General features: G+C 50.9%; 1 protein-coding gene and 1 long non-coding RNA gene across 12 annotated transcripts in view; both read left to right on the top strand.

Annotated features, from left to right (window-relative positions):
• Nucleotides 1-15,230, top strand: part of RAP1GAP2 (RAP1 GTPase activating protein 2) — a 54,966-nt gene extending 39,736 nt beyond the window's left edge. For 8 of the 11 annotated variants that reach the window (XM_088066014.1, XM_088066016.1, XM_088066015.1 and 5 more), the window contains 16 exons: nt 857-910; nt 1,156-1,239; nt 2,096-2,196; nt 2,835-2,964; nt 3,147-3,302; nt 3,786-3,857; nt 4,271-4,357; nt 4,567-4,701; nt 7,231-7,368; nt 7,759-7,877; nt 7,985-8,098; nt 8,559-8,676; nt 9,172-9,298; nt 10,446-10,525; nt 10,697-10,732; nt 11,470-15,230. In XM_088066014.1, coding sequence (XP_087922140.1) covers nt 857-910; nt 1,156-1,239; nt 2,096-2,196; nt 2,835-2,964; nt 3,147-3,302; nt 3,786-3,857; nt 4,271-4,357; nt 4,567-4,701; nt 7,231-7,368; nt 7,759-7,877; nt 7,985-8,098; nt 8,559-8,676; nt 9,172-9,298; nt 10,446-10,525; nt 10,697-10,705 — 1,524 coding nt within the window. In that variant the 3' untranslated portion in view covers nt 10,706-10,732; nt 11,470-15,230. The remainder of the gene's footprint in view (nt 1-856; nt 911-1,155; nt 1,240-2,095; nt 2,197-2,834; nt 2,965-3,146; nt 3,303-3,785; nt 3,858-4,270; nt 4,358-4,566; nt 4,702-7,230; nt 7,369-7,758; nt 7,878-7,984; nt 8,099-8,558; nt 8,677-9,171; nt 9,299-10,445; nt 10,526-10,696; nt 10,733-11,469) is intronic. The other 3 variants (XM_088066022.1, XM_088066020.1, XM_088066023.1) reach the window with 1 other exon arrangement.
• Nucleotides 15,231-15,499: 269 nt separating this feature from the next.
• Nucleotides 15,500-23,372, top strand: LOC148182619 (uncharacterized). The gene is made up of 2 exons (XR_015774450.1): nt 15,500-15,648; nt 21,801-23,372. It is a non-coding gene; the product is annotated as an uncharacterized LOC148182619 (long non-coding RNA).
• Nucleotides 23,373-26,691: the final 3,319 nt, after the last annotated feature.

The raw sequence follows: 26,691 nt of genomic DNA, 5'->3' as shown, positions 1-26,691 counted from the left end.
GGATGTGTTGGGCAGCGTTGGGATGTGTTGGGCAGTGTTGGGATGTGTTGGGCAGCGTTGGGATGTGTTGGGCAGCGTTGGGATGTGTTGGGTAGTGTTGGGATGTGTTGGGCAGTGTTGGGATGTATTGGGAAGCATTGGGCAGTGTTGGGATGTGTTGGGATATGTTGGGCAGCGTTGGGATATGTTGGGCAGTGTTGGAATGTGTTGGGGAGCACTAGGATGTGTTGGGTTGTGTTGGGAAGCGTTGGGATGTATTGGGAAGCATTGGGATGTGTTGGGCACTGTTGGGATGTGTTGGGCAGTGTTGGGCAGTGTTGGGATGTGTTGGGCAGTGTTGGGATGTGTTGGGCAGTGTTGGGATGTGTTGGGCAGCATTGGGATGTGTTGGGCAGTATTGGGATGTATTGGGCAGTGTTGGGATGTGTTGGGATGTGTTGGGCAGCATTGGGAAGCATTGGGCAGTGTTGGGATGTGTTGGGCAGTATTGGAATGTGTTGGGGAGCACTAGGATGTGTTGGGATGTATTGGGCAGCACTGGAATGTGTTGGGCAGCAGTGCCTGGGCTCTCAGGTCAGGGGGCACTTTGGTGATGCTGTGTGCTGGCCCTGCTGTTGGTTTCATGCTGATCCCAGGCAAGGAGAGAAAATGGCACTCATTTGACATGGAGAGACCTGGGACTTGGCTTGCTGCATCCTCAGTCGGGGCCAGCCAGGCCATGGGGCATCCCAATGAGAGGATGTGAAGTGGGGAGTTCCTGCTATTGGAGGCTGTATTTGGCTTCTTTGTAAGACATTCATGGCCTGAAGTTTTGGCCAAGGATCTGGCACTGACTGCTCTTTCCCCTTGCCCACAGGCTTTCTGTGACGATGCCTCTGGGCTGAAGTTTAACCCAGTTCTCTACCCCAAGGTGAGGTAACCTGCCTGAGTCGGTCATGTTCTGCAGGGACACTGAGAAGCACACCCAGGACCACTGTTGAAAACTTTAAGCCTAATTACGTGGGAATTTGGCTTCTTTCCCCCTTCTACTCCCCTGGTGCTGCCCAGCTCTTGTTGTACCCTGTTGCAGCTCCGGTGGGCTCTCCTCACCCCTCAGCATGGATGTTTTGGCCATCATTCATCAGATGAAACAACTGGCATTTTGCTTTCTTGCAGGCATCCCAGATGATAGTGTCTTACGATGAACATGAGGTCAACAACACATTCAAGTTTGGTGTGATCTATCAGAAGTTCAGGCAGGTGAGTTGTCCCCATGCCACTTTCATGGAGCATGTCCCTGTGCCCCAGAGATCCACGTTTCGCGAGCACAGACTCACCTCTGACGTTAATTCTGCCACGTGCAGCACCTCGTATCACTGGGTGTCCTCACTGACTGTGTTCCTCATTGCTCGGATGTTTTCCCCGCTCATTAAAAAATGATATGACTGAAAAGTCTCAGTATGGAAATCAGCCCACAAGCTGCTGTAGGGAAAAGTGGATGAGAAAATGGATTTTAGCAGGCATGGTATTTTAATCAGATACATGTTTAGACAGTTAAACAGCTACTTTTGTGTGGAGGGACTGTGGGCTCTGAAGAGAGGCACTTGCTGAAAATGCTGTAATTAGGAGGGGGACTCTGGATGGGGAGTGCAGAGCTCAGCCTCAGAACTCACCAAGAATTACTCTGACAGGCACTCTAATTATCTTACATGTTGCATTTTGGGTTGGATTGAGTGACTCACGCAAGGCCGTAATTAGGGTCTGATTATTTTGAAATACAGCAAGCACGAGATGATTAGGGATTTTTCAACAGAGGATTCACTTCTGGTTTGGTATTTCCTGGATATTATCCCAAGGTCCTTGCTGGGGCTCAGAAGAGGCTCTCGGCAGCTTTACCCTAGGCTGAGGAAGCCCACAGATGGTGCTGATGGCTGCTGGTGAATGTGGTGGTACCAGCTGGGGAGCAGAGGTGGGGAGCAGCCTGTGGCTGTACAGGACACCATGAAACAAGGTGCCAGTCAGACTCCAGGGATGCTGTGGATGGAGCTGGAGGTGGCAGGGGATTGGACAGGCAGGGAAATTGGGGCTGTCAGCAGATGCACCCTGTGTTTTGTAGACCCAAGAGGAGGAGCTGTTTGGCAATAATGAAGAGAGCACTGCTTTCAAGAACTTCTTAAGTTTTCTGGGAGACACCATAACTCTCCAGGACTTCAAAGGGTAAGTTAGATAAAAAGGATGATTTTACAAATACATTAACAAGAGACCATGTCATCTGTAAAAATATCTATGTGTGAGAACAGAAGCCATCTCGCTCATGAGCGGGATGTGTGGAGCAGAAGCAAATATAGCTTTGGCTTGTTTTTCAAAGCTGGGGGAGTTTAAAAAAAAAATTGGAGCTGCCAAGAGAGAAAAACTTCTTTTCCTGCAGCTTTGAGGTTGTGATAAAATCTAGCTATATTCAGCCATAGATGGAAGGAAGTCTGTGGAAATGTGCCATGCCCGGTGTTGTGGCTCAGCCACGGGTGCTCCCAGGGCAGTCACTGCAGCAGCCACAGTGCAGGCACAGACCCTCACTGCTGCTGAGGGATGGTGAGGTCACAGCTGGTGCCCATGGCTGTGGTCAGCCCTGGCTGACCAGCCCTGCTTTATGTGCACCCTGTATTTCAGGCTGGTGACAAGGATGGCTGGTTACTACACATGATGCATGGTTTGTTCTTTCCCGTTTGCTCACTGCTAGATAAAGATAAATGAGCTGGGCTGTTCCATCAGCCTGTCCCCTGACAGCTGCTGGTGTTTTCTGTGAAGCTTTCAATTAATATCTCTTCTTTTCTCTCCGCCTTTCCCTTGATCTCCAGTTTTCGAGGAGGCCTGGATGTCAGCCATGGGCAGACGGGAGCAGAGTCTGTGTACACGGTGTTCAGGGACAGGGAGATAATGTTTCATGTCTCTACAAAGCTGCCTTTTACCGAAGGAGACACACAACAAGTAAGAGAAGCTGCTTGCACAGAAGGGTCTGAGTGGGGGGCTGACATTGCTGTGCCCAGTGCTGTGGGCACTGCCAAGCTGTGGGAAGTGGCTGCTTGGCTCTCCAGCCTGGGACTGTGCTTGCTCCTGCAGGAGCAGAACCACCTAGTTTCACTGACCCAATGTTCTCCCTTCTGGTTTAGCTCCAGAGGAAGAGGCACATTGGCAATGACATCGTGGCAATTATCTTCCAAGAGGAGAACACGCCATTTGTCCCAGACATGATTGCCTCCAACTTCCTGCATGCCTATATTGTGGTGCAGGTGGAAAACCCTGAGGCGGATAATACAGCATACAAGGTGAGGGCAGTCCCAATGTGCACCTAGCCATTTTTGCTTCAGCATCTTTAGACGAGGGCATGGAGGGACAGGAAAAGGGGGAATGGCTTCCCACTTGCAAAAGGTAGGATTAGATTAGAAATTAGGAGGAAATTCTTCTGTCTGAGGGTGGCGAGGCCCTGGCGCAGGTTGCCCAGGGCACTTAACCTGTGCTCAGTGATGCAGTCAGTATTAGGCCTGGTGGAGACTTGTACCTGTGTGATGAACACACAGAGACACATGCACACAGGTGTGTTATGTATGCACTGTTACATAATGTGTGTGTATGCAGACATCAGTGCATAAAATACGTATTTGTAAAACACCTCATTTGTTAAAGCGTTTTGATGGTCCTTGGTGTTTGCATGTGCCTTGCAGCAGTCTGACATATCACCTGGGTGTAGGTGGCATCAACGCCCTTACCCTGCTGCACCCGTGGGAATAACGTGTCTCTTGACTCCTCAGGTATCAGTCACAGCCCGGGAAGACGTTCCCTCCTTTGGCCCACCCCTGCCGAGCCCACCGGTGTTCCAGAAGGTAGGAGCTGAGAGGGAAGCATGTTCCAAGCTATAAAAAATAGAAGATGTGCATGTCCGAGATGTTTCCAAGCACACTGGCTTTGGGAAAACAGGACTTCTGGAATTGATCTGCATTAATTTTGGTTTCCACTGGGACCCCAAAACACTGAGGTGTTTATGGTAGGGTGAGTGGCATGTACCACTGCATGGCATTACTTGAGCAAGGTGGCAGCAGTAGCTCTGGTGCTGAGGCACCTGTGTTGGTGCAGGTGGGCACCTCAAATCCATCTGGGGTTTTCCACCAATGCTTCCACATCTGGAGGGACTGCTGGGTGCTGTGAACTTGGGTTTTGGGTTGGTACAGCTGTGGGACCAGAGATACAGAGAGTCTTAAAATGGTGGGTGTTTTCCACCTTGGTTGTCTCCCTGCAGAGCCCCGAGTTCCGAGAGTTCCTGCTGACCAAGCTCATCAATGCTGAGAATGCCTGCTGCAAGTCCGACAAGTTTGCGAAGCTGGAGGTAACACTGCCCACGTGTCCCTGCCTGGAAAAGGGTTTGGAGAGTTCTTCCATTCCTCCTCCAAGCTACCTTTCCCTGTTGAACTCAGTGCTCTGCATGGTGACCATGGGGCGGGCACTGCCCTCAAGGAGGCACGAGCTGGTGTCACATGGATCTGTGCCACTGCTCCTCCCTTGGAGCCCCTGGCTGAGTCCTTTTCTCTCCTGCAGGACCGGACACGTGCTGCCTTGTTGGACAACCTTCACGATGAGCTCCATGGGCACACACAGACCATGCTGGGGCTGGGGCCCGAGGAGGACAAGCTGGAGAATGGGGGTCATGGAGGCTTTCTGGAGTCTTTCAAGGTAAATCCCTGCCCTTGCGAACAACAGAGCTAAAATTCACCTTGGGTTGGCAATGTGCATATTTGGAAACAAGAGGTGTCCCCTGAGGGTACAGTGGCAAGAGGAGGTGGGGGCTGCTGCCACCACTGTCTGCTCAGCCTGCCAAGTGCCCAAGCTGGTCCCGGTGGGAGCAAGCAGAAGCTGGCACTGTTGCATTATTGGTGAGTGTCCCCATTGGAGTGACTTCTGCAGAGTTCCTGACACTCTACCAGTGTGCTGCAGCAGTTTTTGTGTCACCAGAGGGTCTCAGTCCAGGCCTAGTCCCCTCCCACAGGGTGTGCCTGCAGCTGGGCTCTGCTGTGGCAGAACGTGTCCTGCTCATGTTCTGGCAGCTGGCTGCCACTGCTGTGGGACAGGGATCAGGAGGGGTGCCCGGGGCAGCTGCCACAGCAAACGGGTGGGAGATGGTGGCCATTGTGCTTAAAACAGAAGATAGAAGGAAAGGTGCTGGATGTGGAAGGGGGAAGTGTTGCTAAGTGTGCCCAGGGAGACAGGGTGAGTGTGAGGGAAAGCAGGTGATGTGGGCTGGAGGAAAAGGAATGGGTAAGGCACTGTGGAGGAAACTCTGAGCAGCCGCTGGTGGTAGGGACAATGGCTGGCTGGGAAGCAGGGACATCCCTCGACATGGAGGGGCAGCACTTGAGTCTGAGGCTATAAGCCATTGCCAGGTGTCTGTGGTGCAGCTGCCCTCTAGCACAGAGGGGGCTGGTGCTGGGTAGCTGTCACTGGGCAGGGGGACTGTCCTGGCTGCAGCTGTGCTGGGGCAGCTCCTGCAGTTATCTCAGGTACGGTTATCCCTGTAGCATAGAGAAGTGAGACTGGTGAATGGGGCCAGGGAGGAGGGGTGCACAGCTCCACAGACCCTGCTGCAAAGGCTCAGATGTGTCCTGTTCCAGGGTGAGACATGTAGGAATGGAACCGCTGTGCACAGCGTCAGGGTCCGACGCTGAGGTTAAACAGCGATGTTCCGGCACACTTTGTGTGTGCGAGGAGACAGACGGTGCTCTCCTGGCATTGCAGGGAGTGCTGGGGTGGGAGGTGAGCCCCGCGGTCCATGGTGGACTACGCCTGTCCGGGTGCCTGGTGCCCATGCTGCTGGGCTGCCTGCTGGCTTATGTCCTGCACCGTGCACTGCCAGAGCGGTGCGGGGAGGACACACGGTGAAGGAGGGCTGAGATCTGGTCCCCATCACATCTTTGTGCCTGCTGCCTTGCACCTACGATCCAGCCTACAGGCCTATCTCCTTGGCCAGGGGACCAGGGGACCAGTTCTCAGGGGTGAGCAGAGCTCAGTTCTGCTGGGCTCTGAGTGAGTGAGAGGTGCCTTTGCTTCTTCTGTGGGGAAGGAGCCGCTCCTCGGGGCTGATGTGTTGGGGAACCTCACAGAGTTCCACAGCCCTGGGCAGGAGCCTGCAGAGTGTGAGTACCTGTGGCTGCTGCTTTGCAGCAAAGCAACTGGTCACTTTTACCTAAGAACAATGTCAAATTGTGTATGAATTTCTGCTGACCCCAATAAATTCAGTCTGATGGACTCTTGTTCATTATTGGATAGGCAGGAGGGGCTCTTGGGGCTGTGGTCTTCAGCACCGGAGGCTCGGTGAGAGCTCAGGGCTGCAGCTTCCTCTTACCCCGGTATGGGTGCAGCTGTGGCTCCATGCCCCCTGAGCCAGCAGCAAACAGCCTGCATTCTGCAGATGCAGTGCTGGCACCTCCAGGGGTTTGGCCTGCCATGGCTCATCGACTCTTTAGCCTGGGCTGGGATTCAGGGGCTGGAGGAGCAGCAGCCACGGCTGAGGGAACAGCTGAGAACAGAGAAGGTTGCTGATGTGAAGAGTGAGGGAAGGGGGCAGCTTGACGGGGAGAAATGAAGATCAAAGGGAGCAGGGAGGGCCTGTGGCTGCTGTGAGGCCACTGCTGCACAGCTCACTTCCAGTCCCTTCCAGAGGTGGATAGACCAAACCAGAAGCCACAGCAGTGGTTCAGGCTAAATGTATTCTCAAGCAGTAGCTTACTGAATAACAGAAGCACTTCTATGTGGCTGCGAAGCGTTCAGCTCAGGGGCTGTTTTGGGACAGGCTGGAGAGGTGCAGGAGAGGATCTCTGAGTCCAGGGAGAATTGTGGAAGATGTGCACACAAACATGGATTGTGGCTTGGCTGTGGTCCCCATTCCTGCTGAGGGGTATGGGAGGTTGGCCAGGCTTGTGTCTGTGTCTCCTGGCCCCATAGGTGCAGTCCTTGATATCACAGAGCAGTGGGGGAAAATCTGATCCCATGGTGGCTGTGGGGCTCCCCAAGGGCAGCCCACCCTCAGCTGCACCTGCCAGCACGGCTGCTACAAGTTGTGCTATTTTTGGGGTGTGCTTGCTCTCGGGGAGGCATGGACAGGTTGCTCTCCCTTGTGCCTGGGGAAGACCTGAGGCTCTGGAGGAGTTCTGGGGACAGCACCCCGCTGGGTGGTGATGACCTGCTGTCCCGTCCCCTCTGCCACAGAGAGCCATCCGGGTGCGCAGCCACTCCATGGAGACGATGGTGGGCAGCCAGAAGAAGCACCATGGCAGTGGCATCCCAGGCAGCCTCAGTGGGGGCATTGCACACAACAGCGGCGAGGTGACCAAGACCACCTTCTCGGTGAGCATGTTCTCACGTCCCTCTGTCCCTCTGTCCATCCATCCCACTGTTACTTCCTCTTCCCACCCCTCCACAGCCTGACAGGTCACTGCTTTCCACTGATGCAGCCTGGCAGTGGCATGCCATGCACTGCATGGGCTGCAAGGGTAAGAGTGAGGTGGAGACTTGAGGAGGCTGTGAATTTGGATGCCTTGTTTAAGTTGGGCTCATTTTGTGGGAGAACCAAAGATAAGCTTCCTCGGGTTTTGGGCCCAAAGTAAAAGGAGATAGAAAAGAAGTTCTGGCATTATGTGGTTTTAAGATGTGCAGGCAGTTCTTCGCAGGATATTTAGTGTCTAGACTCCCAGGAGAGAGCTGTGCTCTCAAACCAGGATTGTTCTCTGCTTTCAGCCCCCTGTCCCAGCTGCTGCTGCCAAGAACCAGTCCAGGAGCCCCATCAAGCGCCGGTCAGGGCTGTTCCCTCGCCTGCACACGACATCGGAGAGCCAGGCGGAGAGCAGGACAAGGTGGTAAGTTTGTGATGGTACCTATAGAGCGTATGCCACTCTCAGTTGGGTAGCACAGTTTGACCATCCTTTTTAAATCTCTTGTGCAACCTGTCTCTTTGTGCTCTCAGTGACAGTGTTTCTGGAGCCCAGAAGACACCAGATTTGGGACATTCTTCCCAAGAGATGAAATCTGAAACCTCATCCAACCCCAGCTCCCCTGAAATATGTCCCAACAAAGACAGGTGAGCCAGGAGGAGCCCATCCTCATTCCACCACAGCTCAACAGACATCAAGGAAATTGTCAAACAAAACCATATCCAAATTTTACTGTAAATAAGTTTGATATTAAGGGAGAAAAGATTCTGGTGATTCATAAGCACAGCTCCTTTTTGGTCTTTACAAAGAAGAACTAAGAGCAGCATTTGACCTAGGTTGCCCCCAGGGCATAGAAGGCTGCTGTGCCTGTCCCTCTGTGCTAAGATAAAGTCAGCTCGACCTAGAGCTACCTGCTGGGCAGCCACCCAGTGCCTTATCCCATGCTTTTGGAAGTGGTTATGTGCTGAAGCACCCCAAAAGGTTCATTCCTGCGGCAGCCCTTTGCTCCAGGGGTGTGCAGGAGAGTCTGTCCCCCTGTCACGGTCCAAGGGACGCGCTTCCCTGGTGACAGCCACGCGCCCTTCCTTCCGTTCCGCCTCTCCCTAGGCCTTTTATCAAGCTGAAAGAGAACGGGCGGTCGAACATCTCCCGTTCCTCCTCCAGCACCAGCAGCTTCAGCAGCACGGCAGGGGAGAGCGAGACCCTGGAGGAGTACGACAGCGTGGTAGGTACCAAACCCTCCCTGTGGCACGTTCCTCACACCCCTTGGCTCTCTGCTGCCTCCAGACCTCTGGGCTTTGAGGGGGGAAGTGCCTGCCAGCCCCCAGGTGCCTCCTCACTGCTGACATGGAGAGGCTTAACCCCATCTCTGGGTGTGGGGAGGAGGGCTGGTGTGCCTGGTGGGACATCAGGGCGTTGTGGCTGCCCCATACCTGGAGGTGTTTAAGGCCAGGTTGGACAGGGCTTGGAGCAACCTGATCTAGTGGAAGGTGTTGCTGCCCATGGCAGGGAGGGTCTGATTAGATGGTCTTTAAGGTCCCTTCCAAACCAAGAACCCAAACCATTCTGTGATTGACAGCCCAGTGAGCCTTGGAATGCCCTGGGCACTGCTCGGTCCACCCAGGCCAGTAGGTTGCAGTGGGCACGGGTGCAGTGGGGCATTGGCAGGGTGTGGGGGAAGACCTGACTGCAGGAAAAGCCATGTCCTGTCTCTGAGCAGGGGAGCCAGCCCTCCACCGCATCACCATTCAAGCAGGACGTGTTTGTGTACAGCGCTTCCCCTGGCAGTGAGAGCCCCGGCGTGGGGGCCATGGCCACCCCTGTCATCATGAGCAGGAGCCCCACAGGTGGGTGACAGCAGACTGGCAGGAGGCACCAGCTCTGCCTTTGCTCCTGGAGCCACCCTGGGTTCCTGTAGTGGTGGGCTGGAGCGGGGTCTGTGGCTCTGGGATGGAGGAGCCCCCAGCCAGCCCTGCCCTGGTCCCAGCGTGATGCAGCAGCTGTGCTCACCCTGGCAGGACAGGCACCCATCCTGACAGGGCTATTCTGGAGAGATGGCCCCATGTGCTGTAGTTCTGTACTTCCATGGGGAATTTGTTTCCTTTCTCAATTAGAGCACAGAGGTGGCTCTTGCTGGGGGGCTCTTCCCTGTCTCCCCTGACAGGCATGTGCAGTAGTTGTGGAAACTGTCTCCAGAGGCTGAGCCATGACTCACAATTACTTAATCAACAAGCAGCTTCCCGTGGTCTTGGCTCCATTCCTCTCCTGCCAACCCGCTCACCAACTCCATCCATTGCAGTCAGATGATTTGCACAGTGAGGTGCAACTCAAAAGGGCAGAACAGGCAGGAAAAGCTCTTTGCTGGCCCGTCCTGTGGCGACAGTGCAGTGAGATGGGGATGGCCACAGTCACCCCTCACCCACAAATCCCCATGGCTCTGATTCCTTGAGCCACAGAGAGCCTGCCACAAGGCACCACGGTCCATGTGGACACACGCTGTCAGCTGAGGAGCTGTTTTTGAAGCAGCCAGGAAGCACACCAGCTCTGTACCTGGCAGTGTTGCAGGCAAAATGGGACCATGGATTGCAGGCAGGCTTTTTGTGTCTCGGCACCTCACAGGTCCTCCTCCTTATTTCATTAGTGATTTTCTGAACCCTTAAACTAGCCCTTTTTAATGCTTGGAGTGTTTATTTTGTATTTTTCCTGCCAAGAACATGAAAATCCACCCATACATTATATGGATCAGTCATTCCTTGTAGCCTTTTCAGTGGCATTTCCAGGAGAAAGACTGAAATGTAATTAAGCCTCAATTTGTTCCGTTGCAAATACTTAATATACAGCTTTTGCCAAACATTCAGCCAAGGCAGACTAAATATTGGTAGCACTCCTGAGAGCCTATTAAAGTGCCTGGCTGGGTGAGTGCAGCCAGTACTACAGCAAATATTTTTGTTCACAGTTTATTATTTGCGTTCTTTGCTTGTCCTCTCCCTCCAGCAGATATAAAGAACAGAAACTCTCCAAGGTCCAACCTGAAGTTTCGCTTTGACAAACTCAGCCATGGCAGCTCCAGCTTGGTAGGTGCCAGGGCTCCCACTGGTGGGATGCTGTGCAGCAGTGACCTCTGCCCAGCATAGGCTCTGGGTCTGGGGGTAGCTCTGGGGCCTGTGAGGGAGAAAAGGGAAGGGATTTTGTGACTTCTTGCCTCTTTGTTCACAACCCACCCCATGTTCTGTTGTTTCACATAGAGCCACTAGCAGGAGGAAGTCATGCACTTGTCACAGGTGAGTGTTGATATGTTCTGTCTTGTGCAAAAAGGCTGACTGGGGCTAGCTGTGGCTGCTGACACTACTTGTTATTGCTTATGGGATCCATACTGTACCTCAGAGCACCCTAAATGCTGCTGTAGGTGTGTGAGGGAAAGGGCAGGGATTAATGACAGGTCTGCACCCACCAGTACTCTGGAGCACCATGCTCCTGCACCTGCTCCCAGGGTCAGGTGCCCCAGCCCAAGCAGGTTGCATTCTTCCCAGTTAACCTTTGTCAAACACTGGTGCCCATCTCCAGGATTGCTGCACTGTGCTCTGGGCACTGGAGTGGAAAGGCAGTGCAGGCCCTTACCCATTCCAAAAATCCAAGGGGAAACAGAAGATTCATGAGATGGATTTTATGGGCAGAGGTAAAGGGAGCTCAGTGGGATTTACCTGGGTTCCTTCTGTTCCATGAAATTAAGGGTGTCATTAGGAAGACCCAAACTGAGCAAAAGAGCCTGTAGAACTTGAAATGAGAGAAATTTACATTTCTGAAAGCATGGGTCTCAAAGAGTTGGGATTTTCACCCCATCACTGAGTTTTCCTCTCCCGCAACCTGGGAGTGATGGGTGGTCTGGCGCTTTGGAGAAGGGCACTGCTGTGGCTACTGCTTCCTCCCTGGGAGAGGTGCTTCATTAGCCAACACCTCAGGGGTGGGAATATTCTCCTTCCACGCTCCTGACACTTTTGTCCTTTTCTTCTTTGCACAGAATGTTTCAACAAAGGGAAAAATCTTCAACACCCCATGGGACCACACACGCCCCGGCCATGGGCAGCAAGGTGCCCTCATCTGCTGGCTGCCAGAAAAGAGCTCTCACCTTGCTGCAGCCCTGTCCTGACAGGGACCAGCCACCTTCTCACCTGGTGTCCCCCTGTCCAGCACCCCCAGCTCTGTGTGTAGGAGGGGATGTGTCTCTGACTGTGCTGCACACATGTGTGGCCAGGGCCATGTCCCCTTCTGCTGCTCTGCTGGGTCATCCTGTGGTTGGTGGGCACCGTCCATTCCCCCCATCCCTGGGTTGTCTGGCAGCTCCTTTTGGGCAGAGGGGCAGCAGGAGAGACCTCTGCATAGTTTAGGTCCCTCCATGCTTTATTTGCAATTACCAGTGGGGAAACAGGTGCTTATGTTTGTTTTTTTGAAGCATGGGAGGTCAGGCCAAAGTTAGGTGTTAATGGCTCTGGGGCAGTTTGCCCTCCAACATGTTTGTTGTTGCTCTTCTCTGGGGGCAGTAGGGCAAAACCTCCCTAGGGGGTCCTGGGCAGCTCTCCCTGGAGTGAGGTCTGCAGTGTCTCTTCAGCCATCCCCCAGCTCCTACCTACACCCCAAAACTCTTGGGGCAGAGGCAGCCCCCCACTCCAAACTTATTCAGTTTCTTGAACAAGAGGCAGGTGAGTGACTTGGCTCAGGGAGTGGAGCTGGGGACTGCAGCCACCTCATCCTCCTTGGCAGGTTTGTCCTCCCTGCTTTGTCCCTTCCTGACACTGAGCACAGGCCTGGTAAATGTGACCCAAAGCTAAAGCTGGGGTGTATCACAGCTTTAGCTTTTCTAAGTACTAGAACTGGCACGAGAGGGGATTTACTTAGTGGGCTCTGCTTTGCCCTGTGGCTTGGATCACCAGGCAAATGCATAAAATTCCAATGATTTGTGAGGCATTATCCAGCCCTTGCAGTCTGTCCTGCTGCTTTTGAGCAAGCTCTTGTTCTGAAAGGATTATAGATTCTGCAAGGTAACTTTCCCGTATTACCCTTTCCCAGAAAATACCTCACTCAACATGCCAAGAAATCCTTTTGCTCCTTTATGGAACTTCATGTGAAGTTTCCTGAAGCCTGTCCGTAAATTTCACGTTGCTCATAGATTTCCACCATTTTCTGGAAGACAGGCCATGATGCTGCAGAGATATTCCCCCCTGTCCCCACAGCCTATGACCTTTGGAAACCCTCATGAAATCAGGTTCTCAGTCTCAAGTGAACACAGTTCTTCGAGTTTGTGATTCCTACTAAAACAGGACTTTGAGTGCCAAAGTCACCCCGTGGGCACTCCAGGGAGCACAAAGTACCTGACAGCCTGTTGCAGAACTGCTCCTGGAGCAGCCCTGGGCAGACGCCGTGGCTGTGGCTGTTCCTGCTTCCCTCTCTGGGGCAAGTGCTTATAGGATTCAACCATCTCCTCCCCTCCTCCCTGTCATCTCCCCGGGCCAGAGATGAGCCAAGCCTTGCAGAACCTGCTCTGCTCACCCTGGTCCTGCAGGGAGGTGCTCTCCAAGAGCCAGTTCACGCAGGTGCTCTGCTCATGCTGTAATTAATCCACATGGAAAGGCTGTAGCTATGATGGGAGGGCAACCAGCTTAAAGAAGAACAGTTGTGAAAAGGCAGGGAACAGTTTCACCAGCCCTAGGTGCTGTGTAGGACTAGTAAATATCAATAACTCCTGTGGGGACGCTCCCTTCTGCTCCCAGCCAGTTGCATTTCAATAGAGTTTAAGCCTTGAGTTTCCTCTGGAAAAGGAGCGTGCAGCATGCTCAGTCCAGCCTGTAGCTGTAGGTGTCTCAGGATCACACACTTTGTTGTTTGGCTCTTGTCTGATGATGCTTCAGTAGCACTTTCAAACCCACCCCCAATTCTTCTCTTGGAAGCTTTGGTCTGATTTCCTGAGGCTGCACAGTGAAACACTGACTGGTGCAATGACTTGCTCCCAGGGTCTGCTCTGGGTTTGCTTTTTCCTCGGAGAAGTCACTTGGTTCTGTAGCTGTTGTCATTCCTATGGGTGTTGATCTCTGTGAGATCTTTCAGCAGATGATTCAGTGGCTACTGTCAGCTGGTTTGCCATATTTGATTGGTTTGTTGCTTTTTTTCTTTCACTTGAAACTGTGACTTTCCTTTATGACCTGGATTGATCTGGGAGTTGTTAAAGTGGGACTAAAGGCAAAAGAGCGTGAAGCCTCAGGGAGAGTTGCAGTGTTGTTGCAGCCTGTCCTGCACCAGCCCATGGAGCAGCGGTGGGGCCGGGGTCGGGCGTGAGCTTTGCCAGCAGCTCCTGTGGGACGTTTCCAGCAGCACTCCTCGCCAAAGGCCTAAAACCTGCTGCACATCCTTAGCAGCAGCTGGGCTTTGGATGCTCCGGTCCCCGCCGGGCTCCTGCCGCCCACAGCTGCCTGTGCTGGCCTGCGCCTCCCATCCAGGAGTGCCCTGGGTTGTCCGGGGCGGTTCTGAGGCTGAGCAGTGCTTGAGGAACATCCTGGGGACTTCTGCACTTCCAGCAGTGGCTGAAGGTGTTCCTGTATATATTTTGCAAAATGTTTTGTGCATATAAGTGACACACATCTATACAGATATAAAAGGGAGAGATATATATATATATGTATAAAATATATATATTTATATATATATAAAGGAAAGGATCCTGAACTGACACTAGAATTATTGGGCAGTGCATTTTCCTTTCTAATTCCACTGTTTCCATGCACACAACTTCTGCCCTCCTCAGAAATGACATTGCAGAGAGAGCAGAGGGGGCTCAGAAACGCCTTAGGGGGGTGATGGGGAAGCCTCCGCTGTGTGGAAAAATCTCTGTTGCTGGGGGCTGCTCCCCTTCCTGCCAGGGCCTGGGTCCCTGCTTGCTCCTGCTGCAGCCTGGCTGCCCGTTCAGATCAGCTCCTGTGCTGGGTGAGCGGCGATGGCAGCTCAGGTGCAGCTCCACACCTGGTGCCGCTGGCTCCGAGTCCCTGTGCAGAGTGGGCTGGGACCCCTTCCCCTGCAGCCACATCCCCTCTGTCAGGGGCTGATGTGCAGCTGCCACGGGCTGGCAGAACTGCTGCTCTGGCTGGGCTTCCATTCAGGAAAGCGCTTGGCACGTACTTGCTGCTTCTCAAAACCCCACAGAGAAAAGCACAACACAGAGGTGCTTTTTTTGAGGGAAGCAGGGGATCCTAAGCACAAACTCGGTTTCTTTCCAGAGTTTTGAGGGGCTTCAAGAACGGCAGGTAAGGGGCCAGGAGATGTGTCTGCCACAAAGGGGCTGTGCCAGGGGCAGGGATCTCCTGGCTGTGCTCGGTGCTCGGTGCCGCCAGAGCTGGGGCAGAGCCCGGCACCTCTGCAGGTCCCAGCTGTGCTCCCACTGCTCCGCTGCTGCTCCAGCCTCTGCCCCAGCATGCTTGCATTGCCTTCAATGAATGTAGCACTGCGAATGTCCTGCAAAGGGAAATGCTGGATTTATATCAGAGAATGTGAAGAGAGTTTATAGAGTGAAAATAAATCTTGATGAAATGTATCTGACAAAGTTTATTTTTGATGTAGAGAGGCAGTGCTTTGTAGTTTTTGGTGATCTATGTCTGTTGTAAATAATGTATATTTAATTTATTGCTATGGTAGCAGATTGTTATGTATAAAACTAAAGGTTCACAAATGTATATTTTGTTGCTTAAATGTGTCTTTGCAAAATTCACAATAAATAACATATTTTGTGTCCATATACGTACTCTGTATGTGTGGCCGTGTAGTGACAGCTTTAGAGGAGGTTTTTGGGAACTTTGCTTTGAAAACCAGGTGAAAGCATGAAACCGGGTCCAGCTGTGGCAGTGGGGGCCCAGGAGAGCTCCTGTGAGGTCAAACGTTCCGGCAGTGGAAGCAGAGGAGTATCAGAGCACAGGGACGTTTAAATGGGGGAAATCTCTGCAGGTGCTCCCAACTCAGACTGGAGCAGCAGAGGAGGAGCCAGCAACTCTTCTGCCAACACTCAGCCATTTAACCAAGAGAACTGTTCTGTCTGAACTGAAATTAGTGCCCCTGTCTGCAGCCAGCCCATGTGGCAAAGCACATAAGCAGGCAGCAGTTCTGTCTGTCTGTGCCAGCCGAGCTCCCCTCAGGGCACCAGCTCCTCCGGACAGCCTGGGTAAGCTAACAAGGAAATTGCATTTTCTCTCTCCAGCTCCTCAGCCTCCTTTCAAATCCATTTTTATGTTTTAATATTTTAACAGAGGTTAGGGAAAAGGCTGTAGGAGAATCTGAGCAGCTCAATCTGCGGTCAGTGGGCACACAGCCTGTCTGGTACCACAGGCAGTTGTTACATGGTGCAAAGGTACTGACAGCTCCTCGTGTTCAGAGCAGGCTCAACCTTGAGAGGTTTAAAAAGTTAAGCTTTAAAATTAAATAGTGTGAGACAATGTTGATTAACAGAAAACGAAGCAGTTTAGACATGTTTTAAAGGATTTAAAGAAATCTTTTCTAGACCTGGCATATGGGCAAGTTGGGAATTAATGGTTGAGTATTACAGCCAGAATCTGGAAAGTTTCCCACAGAATCTGGACTCTAAAGTTTGGTGGGAGGGAGACTCAAATACTGCAGACAACTGGAAAGAAACAAACTTGGAGCATGCTGCTCAGCCAGAATTGCTTCACTCACTTTTACAGTTTAAATAAACTGTGAGCATTGTGGAAACAAGAACCTAAATCCAGGTTTCAGAGGAGTTTGCTTGGAATCTTTCATTCTCTTGGCTCCAGCTTTCCACAGCCTTCAGAGCAGAGTTCCTGACTGATTTGGCCAGCAAATTGCAGATGTGACCAGAGCCAGAGCTGGGGACACAGTTGTGCTGCCCATTGTGGCTCTGCCAGAGGCCCAGAATCATGGCAGGATGACTTTACTGCCTGAGCAACTTCTCTGCCTCCTGTAGGGATGCTCACTGCACCACAGACCGCTCGTCCTGAGCACAGAGCAGAGTAACTTGATCACTCAGTCACAGGAGCATCTGCAGATGTGAAGACACTGACCCCAGTTAAAAGTGGTTGGATGCTCTAAGGCTGTTCCAAATCATCTTCAGAGCTTATCAGATCTGGCAGGGCAGCATGGAGCAGCTATTAGGGAAGATGATAAGACCTTGTCTGTCTGTTTAATGAAAGTCTGGAGGTACCAGATAATCATGCTGAATAGTGCTTAGTGGAAAACCTCCTGAATGTAATTAATCAAGTAATCAAGTAATTTTCTAGGCACTGTAGGAAAGCAGAAGGATGAATTAAATCACAGATGCTTTGGGTCTGTGACCCTTCTCCTCTTAGGAGGGAAGTTTAAAGATCACCTATTCATCCTCACACCACTAGGCTCAGGTGCTCAAACCTTATCCAGTCTGGCCTTGACCACTTCCAGGGATGTGGCTCTGCAAAGCTTCTGCTCTGGATCTAGCTTTGACAATGGTTCTGTGTGACTCAACCAGGCAAGGCATTCAACTGATAAAAATCAGGTTTGTACTTAATATTTGAAATTAGGCACAAGAAAATCCAACTTGGTTTTGCTCTGTTTTGTTTTTTATGCCTGCAAACCCTTGATACAATATAAAAAAAAGCTATTTAGAGCAAATGTTTCCCACAGTCCTTTGTCTGCGTGGTTGGATGCCATGTAGTCTTCAAGGATGAGGTGTGTGTCCCATGGCACAGCCAGGACACTGTGACCCCACAGCAGTCTCAGGCTGAAAATCTCTGGGAAAGGCTTAGGATGACACAGAGAAGAAAAACAACTATTCCTGACTGCATGCTTCAATCATGGCCCTATGAATTTATTTGACATGAAGTTTTGATATTTATAGCCAGACTCACACTTTATATTTTTTAATAATAGTGGATGTTTATTTTTCTCACCCATTACATCCTATCCTAGAAACTGCATGGATTTATGACAGGCACAAAGTGAGGCTGATGTACTTTCTTTGTAAAATTAGAAGGCTTTTGCACCTGTGGGTGTCTCTAGCACACAACTCAGTGTGCTGTTGAGCTACTGAAAATGCAAATCCTTCAGTGTTTAATTTCAATAGTGACTGACTTTTTCCACGTGGGTGGGGGAAGAATTTTCCAGTTTCATTCCTCGGAGTTGCTGAACTCAGAGATTTCCTCTTCTGTACAGAAGGTGGCACTGGAAATACAGGAATGAAGTGTAATCATCTGCTTGCCTTTACAAACAGGCTCGTGTCAGGATCCCACTTGTCAGAACACCTGGGAACAGAGGTGCTCCTTCTCTCTCTGTCAGTGGGGTCCCGTTCTGCCTCTTGCCGAGGGTTAATTTCCCAGTGACTAGCACACTTACCACGGAATACATTTAAAATGTCTGAGCCCCATAGATGACCTGGGGTTTGATGTGAATTGTCAGAGCCCAAACGCTCAGGATAGCGAAAGTCAGTCTTTAACAGCGAGAGCCGAGCAGCGCTCGCACCCTTCCCTTCCCGCACCTTCCCTTCCCGCACCTTCCCTTCCCTTCCCTTCCCTTCCCTTCCCTTCCCTTCCCTTCCCTTCCCTTCCCTTCCCGCACCTTCCCTTCCCGCACCTTCCCTTCCCGCACCTTCCCTTCCCGCACCTTCCCTTCCCTTCCCTTCCCGCACCTTCCCTTCCCGCACCTTCCCTTCCCGCACCTTCCCTTCCCGCACCTTCCCTTCCCGCACCTTCCCTTCCCGCACCTTCCCTTCCCGCACCTTCCCGCACCTTCCCGCACCTTCCCTTCCCGCACCTTCCCGCACCTTCCCTTCCCTTCCCGCACCTTCCCTTCCCTTCCCGCACCTTCCCGCACCTTCCCGCACCTTCCCGCACCTTCCCGCACCTTCCCGCACCTTCCCCTCCATGCGCAGATGTGACCGGAGCCCGGGCAGGGTGGAGGGCTCTGAGCTGCCCCGGGGGCAGTGGGAGCCCGGGCAGGGGCAGGGTGGGGGGCTCTGAGCTGCCCCGGGGGCAGTGGGAGCCCGGGCAGGGTGGAGGGCTCTGAGCTGCCCCGGGGGCAGTGGGAGCCGGGGCAGGGGCAGGGTGGAGGGCTCTGAGCTGCCCCGGGGGCAGTGGGAGCGATGCCAGCGGCTGAAGGGGACTCGGCCCCCGGGGCTGTGTCAGCTCCGCCCGGGACCGCGGAGCGGCGGCAGCGCCTCGGCGGACCCAGATCCCAGCCTGGGCAACATCGCCTCTGGAGGCAGCCTAAAAATAACTAACTGTAGCTGTAGGAGCTCAAAGCTTACGGGCGTGACTAAATGGGAAAAGCCTTCCTTTCTCTGCGATGTTGGAGGTGCTTCAGGAGACCTCAAATTCACGTCCCGCAGCAGCTACTGCTTAGGCACGGAGCAGCTGCTGTTGGGAGAGCTTAGCTGCAAAAGGCATGTTTGTGCTCACAGTGTTACTAAAGTTTCCTTTACGACTTTGCCAAATGCAACAAGTTTAAGGAATTTTTGTCCCAATGAAAAGAAATGAGTAAGGCTTGCTTGAAGTTCTTCCCGTGTTACCTCAAGTCCCATCTTAGGTAGAGAAAGCCATGATCTTTGCTGCTGGGATACAGAAGGAAGGTTGCTGTGAGCTGCAATGATGCCAAGCATGGGTCAAGGTTCAGAAGCTGGCTGCACATCTGGCAGTTCTCTTACAGCCACTGCCATGGTCTTTAATTTCCATGCTGTTTCTGTGTCTATTTCTTGTGTTCAGTAGGAGAGGAAAGTTTGGAAAGGAAAATTAACAGATCTGTCTCTGTGCATGCCTGCCACTGAGACCTGCAAGAGAAATTATGTGGCTCTGTGAAGCTCTGCAAGACCACACTCTACCCACTGATCCATCTCCCCTTGATTCCTTCCCACGGTACACCTTCCCTCCTTCCAATTTCCATCAAACTCTTTCTGGGAAGTGCCCCGCACCTCCTGAGCTGCTACAGGAGCTTCTTCTTGTACCCTCAAGGGCACTTCCCCTCTGCTACCTGGAGTCTGAAGCTGTCTGCAATTTGGAGTGTAGAAATGGCCACTTCAGGATGCTCTAATCAAGCCTCCAATTGTCTGACAGGGACTGTGATACTTTGCTTTGCTCTGGTGCTTTGTCTGAATTTTGCGTGCAGAAGTAGGGCTGTGTCTGCTGTGCTCTATTGTCTGTTTGCTTTCCTTGAAGCCTTCCTAGAGGAATTATTTGTTAAACAAATTGAATGTGTTGGGAATAACACACAATAGCTCATAATTCTCTGTCATGTACCAGTGACACATGTGGGGATTTCTGCTACATCACTAGCACAGTGCTGGGGCTGAAGAGAGCACTCTGGGAGGTGGTTCTGTTGCTGAAGACATGACCATATTCATTGACCAACAGAATTAATTTGTTGGGTTTTGTTTGCATGGATTTTGCCAGAGTAAAATCACACTTATTTTCCATTTCAGTGCCATGAAAAGTGTATTGATTTTTCTTCACTTCTGATTGTTCACATTACTGGATTGCTTTTAAATAGTTGACAGAGATCATTCATTTTCCAGGTCCAACATATTTCACAGCCCTTTCCCTGTTTTATTTGTGTGCTTTGGGGGAGTTCCACAGTTATTCATCATAATGATCACCTGCAAGCAGCAGCCCTGGCAGGAGGGAGGAAACTCTTCCCCTGTGGGATTTTTGCTCCTTCCTGCCTCCTCCCTGGCAGCTTCAGCACCTGTTTCACCTTCCTGACTTAGAAGTTGGAGCTGAGGGTCAGAAAACCTCTAAGCCAAAGATCAGAACAGGCCAAATAAATAACATGGCCACAGAAAAATCTGTGGTGTTGCAAGAGGTATTGGTTGGTGAGAGGACATTAAGAGATGTCCTTGGTGTTTGTCCTCACGGGAATGTGAATGAGCTCACTGGGGAGGGGAAAGCATCCTTCCAACCCAACACATTGGGAAATGAGGGAACCTCTGGGCATTTCTTCAGTGCAGAACCCACTGGGCTTTGAAATGCTGCCCCAGCCCAACACATGTCCCTTTACCCTTTCCCCTGAGCTGCGTCACCTCTCCAGGCTGGGCCCTTTGGGAGCAAAAACTGCCTGTCCCTATTTGCTAGTACAGCACCTAAAGCAATGGGGTCTTGACTGCACACAGGCCTCCAGGCAACAGGGAGACAGTGCTAATAACGAGAATTAATTATTCATTTTTCACTTCACTCTCAGTGAATAATCTTCAATAATCATGTATCATTTGCTGCTCCAGTGAATACTTGGATACTAAACAGAGCTGATAGAATAAAGTCACAGGAGTGAAAACCCCATATAAAAGGAGCGAGCAAATGGTCAAGACTAAAAAATATCTCAGAAATATTGTGCATCATCATTTGCCCAGATCTAGTAGTGTCCTGGATAAACATGTGGAAGGCAGATAGAGACATGGATTTCTCAATCTCTTACCCAGCTCTTGTTAGAGATTACTGTTATCCCAAACAGGACCCTATGTTCTGTGGCCAGAGGATGGTCCAGGAGATCATTTTGCCTTCTTTAACCTCCTTCTGGGGTGAAGGAAGTGCAGGAAGGGAAAGCTACTTGGCACTGAAGCAATTAAGTATTCAAAAGGCTGAAATGATTGGGACATCCAGACTGCAGGTCAAAACGAAGCCTGCTTTGGGAAGTGAGGGAAAGATGCCTCTAAGTGCTGCTCAGGGTCAGTTTGCATGGCTTGTAATAGTTCAATGACATGGATTTTCCCACTTGGCCTTGCCTCTTCCCTTCCCATGGCTTCTGAGTGCTTGACCCATGGGGCTGTGCCCATCCATACCATGTGCATTGATTGCAGAGCTGTTTGTGACAAAGGCAGATTCCAGTAGCCAAGAGCTGTGGCAGGCCATGGTGTTGTTATGGGAAACCGCTGAAACGTTGTCTGTTCCCACATGGAAATGTCTTTCAGAAGCAGATTGCACTGTTGTATTTTAGACTGTGGTGCTTGCTCACATTATCCCTTGCTGACGTACAGTGATGATGCATATGTTGGATCTCACAATGCTGAGAGAATTAACGTTTTGGAAGTGTTTACCTCCCCCATTATTGACTTTCTGTCAGTAGTAATGTGATAATGTTCTCTGCAGAGAAACTAAAGGCACTGACAAAAATCACTGAGCTTCTCTTCCCACCTACACCTCCAGATAAGAAATGGCATTTCTGTATGGGAACAGCACTGTTTGGTGACACAAACCCATACCTGTTTCCCCTTTGAGTTACAGGATATTTGTTCTGTTTTTTGTTTTTTTTTCTGGACAACTTTCTGAAGCATCACTTGGCACATTTTATTACTCATGCTTTCCTCTCTTAGATCTATTTCCACAGAAGTATTAAAGCTTTTAACTTCCATTTATATATTCATAAGTGTGTGACTCAAGTCCTGCTGGTGGGATGAACAGCAAGAGCTCTCCTGTGCACTGAAAAATGGGCATTTTCAGAGAGGAAACAGAATCTAACATCCTAAAGCTTTAAGGAATTCAGATATCTCATATTTTGGACAGCTGGTTTGAACACTAAAATCCAGGAAGAGATTTACTCATTTTCTCATTAAGCCACCTGAACCAAATGTGAATGTGTGTGTGAGATGCTTTCAGTGAAGGAGACAGATGTTTGCCAGTGCTAATCAGAACAGGGCAGGGAACGCCGTGGCTCAGCAGCAGGGCAGCCATGGAGCAGCACGGAGCTGTGGGAGCAGAGCATCACCACCTGGGAACTCACCTTCCTCTGCGAGGCCCCCAGCCTGGCCCCACAGGTGGGTCAGGGCAGGAGCTGCAGCTTGGGAACTCTCCCTTGTGCTGGCACCAGTGACACTCTGGGATTCACACTACTGGATCCAAACTCCATAGGCCTGGAGCATCCCCAGCCTGCAGCCCCAGTTCTGCTCACTGCTGAGTAAATGCTAAACTTCCATCATGTTCTGAGACTTAATTAATGCTTCTGAAGTATTTTAAAGCCTTCAGATGGCAAGCAAGCTAAAATATTGCCAGTCCCAGAGGAACCTCCCCCTTCAGGGAGGAATCCGGGTGTTTTATTTAAAGAGCAGCAGTGTCTGAGGACTGTCTTGACTGATTATTTCTGAGGCAAAGCAGCAACAGATTCACACAATGCTGCTGAATTTTAAATGGACTCCAGTTTATCGTGGAAATACAGCACTGGAGCATTCCCTTTTGCACTCCTGCAGCCAGCCTGGCCAGAGACTCTTTCCCCAGGAGCTCTCCACTGGGACAGAAAAGGCACCCATGGAAATCATTGCATCATGAACAAGTTGAGGAGGTCCCACCTCTTCTCCATCAGGGAAAAATGTATGGAGCCATTATGGATATGGATTCACATATGGATTCACCTTTTCTGCAAGAATGTGTCTTGCTCACCTTTTCTGCATCTCTAAGTTAGACAACATTGGCTGCATTGGGCAGCATCTCTCCTTACATCCTAGGAATGCTGGGCAGCTCAGAATGCTGATAAACAACTTTATGATAATGCAGATTATGTAAATGTACCAGTTCTCCTATCATTTCTTGTGCTACCCATGGGAGCAAGTAGTTTCTGGCATGTGAGCAGGCTGCAGCATTCAACCTGCTGCCTTTTTAAAAAAATGCTTTACAGGAGCAAAACTGTCTTCAGAGGTTCTCTTGCTTGATACCTGAACTAGCGACTGTGAACACAACATGCGCCATGTGAAGCCAAATAACCCTCCAGGAATTCTTTGTATTAAAATAATTGCTAGGGCAGGGGAATACTGCAAACAGCTGTGGTTCATCCCATAAACATATTCTCCCTCTTTTTGGAGCCTCAGCTTCCAACTGATGCCAGAGCCTGTCAGCTGCAGGAGCAGTGGAACAGATTTCCTTTGCAGAAATGAAACCATTACTGTTGAATAAATCTGTTGTGCACAGACCTGAACTCCCCAGTGCGTGCTGCATATGCAAAAGGGAAAAGTGACAGTGTTTCACCCTGGAATGAGCTGAAGTGACAGTTCATCTGCTGAACACGCTGGCTGTGGAGCTGCCATGTGTCAGCAGCCTGGCAATGCTGAGTGTGAGGAAAAAGTCCCCAAAATCGGTCCAGAACTGAATGGCATCACCTTGCCATGTAGTGCCCTTGCCCTGGCGGGGAAGCAGCTGTCCCATGTCACAGGATGTGCCAAGAGGAGATTCCCTGCAAGCCCAGAATCCTCCTTTTGGCAGCCTGAGTGACTGGTGGCAAAGGGCTGAGCTGGGGAGGACAGGAGGGTGGGGGGCCCTGGGACCAGAGGCTCTTGAGGTCGCTGGGCTGGGGCGATGGGCGCTCCCAGGTTGTTGTTTGCTGCTATAGCAACCCAGGCAAGAGATGAGTCCCTGGCTCCACCGATCCCCCGAGGTGGTGCCTGGAGCGGAGGGGGAGATGAGATGGACCAGAGCAATCCCTGCTCTGCAGCTGTGAGGAGGAGACACAAAGGAAAAATTGCAGAGGTCACTGCGATCTGTATGTGCCCCAGTTTCACGGGCTTGGTATGGCCTGACAAAGGCAAACCCTCTGACAGACCCATTAATTTCTGTCAATCATGTCTGAGTGGAGGAGGCGAGCAGTGGACACGGTCACTGATGAACCTGATGTAGTGGTGAGCTGTCACAGTGTTTCTGCCACCTGGCCTGCAGGAAGGTGAGGGCTCTGCAGGGAGTGAGAGCAGTGCTCGCCCAGCCCCACCATTGCCTATCAGGTTGCTCAAACAGCCTGCACTGTATTTGCAAAATACTGTTAATCAAGAGACACAGTTCAAGGCATTTGACTGGCATATCCAGTTAAGTGGTAGCAAACATGCTGTAAAACCACTGTGCTGAGGCCACCTTCCTAATGAATGCAAAGTGGGAGCAATCAATCAGGGCCGGAGCAAAGCCAGCACTGGCACTGCCTCTGCAAATGCAAATTGAATGAACAATAATGAATGTTATCTAATTAGTGCACACAGCTGCAATGTTACAGCCCTGTATAGGACACACCTTGTTAAATTTCATGGTATGTATCCTAGGGTGTCTGAGAAAATGATGGAGGTTTGCCACATGCACATCTTGTACAGCATAGACAGGTAGATTCTTGGTGATAAACACATTATCCTCACCAGCTGAGCTCTGGATTCAGTACTACAAGGGTCTCCTTAAAAGTCAGCTAGTTAATGTGCAAATTAGCCAGCACAGTGCAGATTTTTTTGTGTGGGTGCTATGGCCAGGATGGTCCCTGGGAATGGGACCTTGCTGTCCAAGGGTCAGTCTCCAGTGAACCTCCTCCTAGAGCTGCAGCTCCAGCAGCTCTTGCCGGGTTTGGATGTCAGGGGAGCACAGGGAAGAGCTGTCTGGCATGGTGTAGTGGAAGCTGTCCAGTGGGTGATGTCCATGGCTGTTTTTTTGGAGCTGGCAGTTTTAAGCAGGGTATTTCAGTCCTCTGCCAGCCACAGGCCTCTGTCTTTGCAAACACAGGTCTTGCTCCTCAGAAGCAAGCATGTCTCCCTCACCCAAAATCACAGGTGGGAGTGCTGCCCATGCTGTCTCCAAACACTTCTCAGCAGCAACACCTGGCTCTTGGTGCAACCATGCAGATTTCTTCTGCATTGTCCAGTCATCCTGGTGTTTGAAGCACATGTGTGAGGAGATGTTGGGCAGCATATGATAAATGATTTAGGACTGACAGCTGAAAATTCATTCTCTGGAGTCACCCTCAAGTCTCTCACCCAGTGTTTGAACTGGATGCACATGCTGAGCATTGCAGGCCCTGGGAGTTTCTGAGTCACTCGTGACCCAGTCCCAGTTGTTTTCAGGTTGACTTGGTTGCTTGAAGCAGTTGAAGCAGAACAAATCCCATGGAAAAAGATACATCCCAGCAAACAGTTTAGCCTGGCTTCCCTGACTGTACTGAGACCAGAAAGCTCTGCCCAGTCTCATGGCTGGGTGATTGGAGACCTGCCTTGGGACAGCCCCATCTAATGTGACCCAGGCTTGCACAGAGGGACCTGAGGAACGCCTGGTGACCGAGCACATCCCATGTCACCTGGCACATGGAGCTGCGCCGACTTAGAACCAACTCCAGGTGTCCCCCTGGCTTCCACCTGACCTGCTTGGGGACTAGGAACACATTTGGCAGCCCTTCTTAGCACCAAGAGGAAGAATATCTGGTGCCAAATTTTTCCATGAGACACTTTTATTCAAATCCATGGTACGCATTTGGTGAAAGAAATATTTCAGGTAATTCTTTTGCCTTTGCTGCTTTTATGTTCTGCAATATCTGCTCTTTCTGCAAGATCCCTGGTGACACTGTAGGGGATGGTGGGATGGTGTTTAAATATTGATGTTTTAGCAGCTTATGGTTTTAATACAATTTAAATTATGCACACTTTTATCAGACTCATAGGTTCATCAGCAATTAGTCTCTCCCAGCTGCACAGGAAGGTGTTCAGCAGCTCTGTATTGATTTCTGCCTCAACCTCTGAATTTTAGTGACTGGCTGCATCTTAGTGCCTTGGCAAGGTAAACAAATCCACAGGCCCCTATTTGAGAGCTGCTGGTTAGCAGCCATAAATGTGTAATCAACAATCAGTATCCTTGGAATTAGATCTTCTTAACAATCATTAGTTTCATCCTTTGCTGCTCTAATAAACCTCTTGGTAGTAGGCCAGAGCCAATTATACTTGTGCTTGGAAAATTAAAAAAGAAGGAGAAAAAGTCTGTGTAGCCACAAATAAGTGAAATTTTTAACTGGCCCAAACCTGCAACACATGTGGGACTCATCTGTTGTTTATTGGAGGCTGAGCATTGAGTATTGGAGACAGTGTTAGGGAAATCTGTATTTATTTTGCACATTATGGATTCTTTCACCTGATGCCAAGCTGGCATCAGTGCACAAGTCCTGCAGCCCCTGTCACACCCCTCATGTGGGCTCTGCGGACCAGAGCCACCTGCCCAGCACGAGCCAAGATCACGTTGGGAGAGCTTCAGTGATTCAAAGATGTTCTGTGGAAGGATCCCTGGCTGGTGATGCACTCCAGGGCTCAGGAGGAGGATGGCTGTCATGATACAGTGACCAAGTCACTTTCTTATCTTTTGGGTGTGACAGGGAACTGTTCAGCCCGGGGTTCTGTCATAATCCGCAAGGTGGGATTCATGATGTGGTTCTCTTAGTTGGTCTTAGAGTACAAAAGATTATCAGCAAACCAAGGACTTAAACAGCAAAACACACTTTATTGAGT

The sequence above is a fragment of the Pseudopodoces humilis genome, chromosome 23 (assembly GCF_049639895.1).
Source record: "Pseudopodoces humilis isolate 2021_Gansu_Grassland_sample_001 chromosome 23, ASM4963989v1, whole genome shotgun sequence".
NCBI classification, from domain to species: domain Eukaryota; kingdom Metazoa; phylum Chordata; class Aves; order Passeriformes; family Paridae; genus Pseudopodoces; species Pseudopodoces humilis.
Note: the sequence above shows the minus strand (reverse complement) of the source record. Positions and strands in the feature narration are given on the sequence as shown.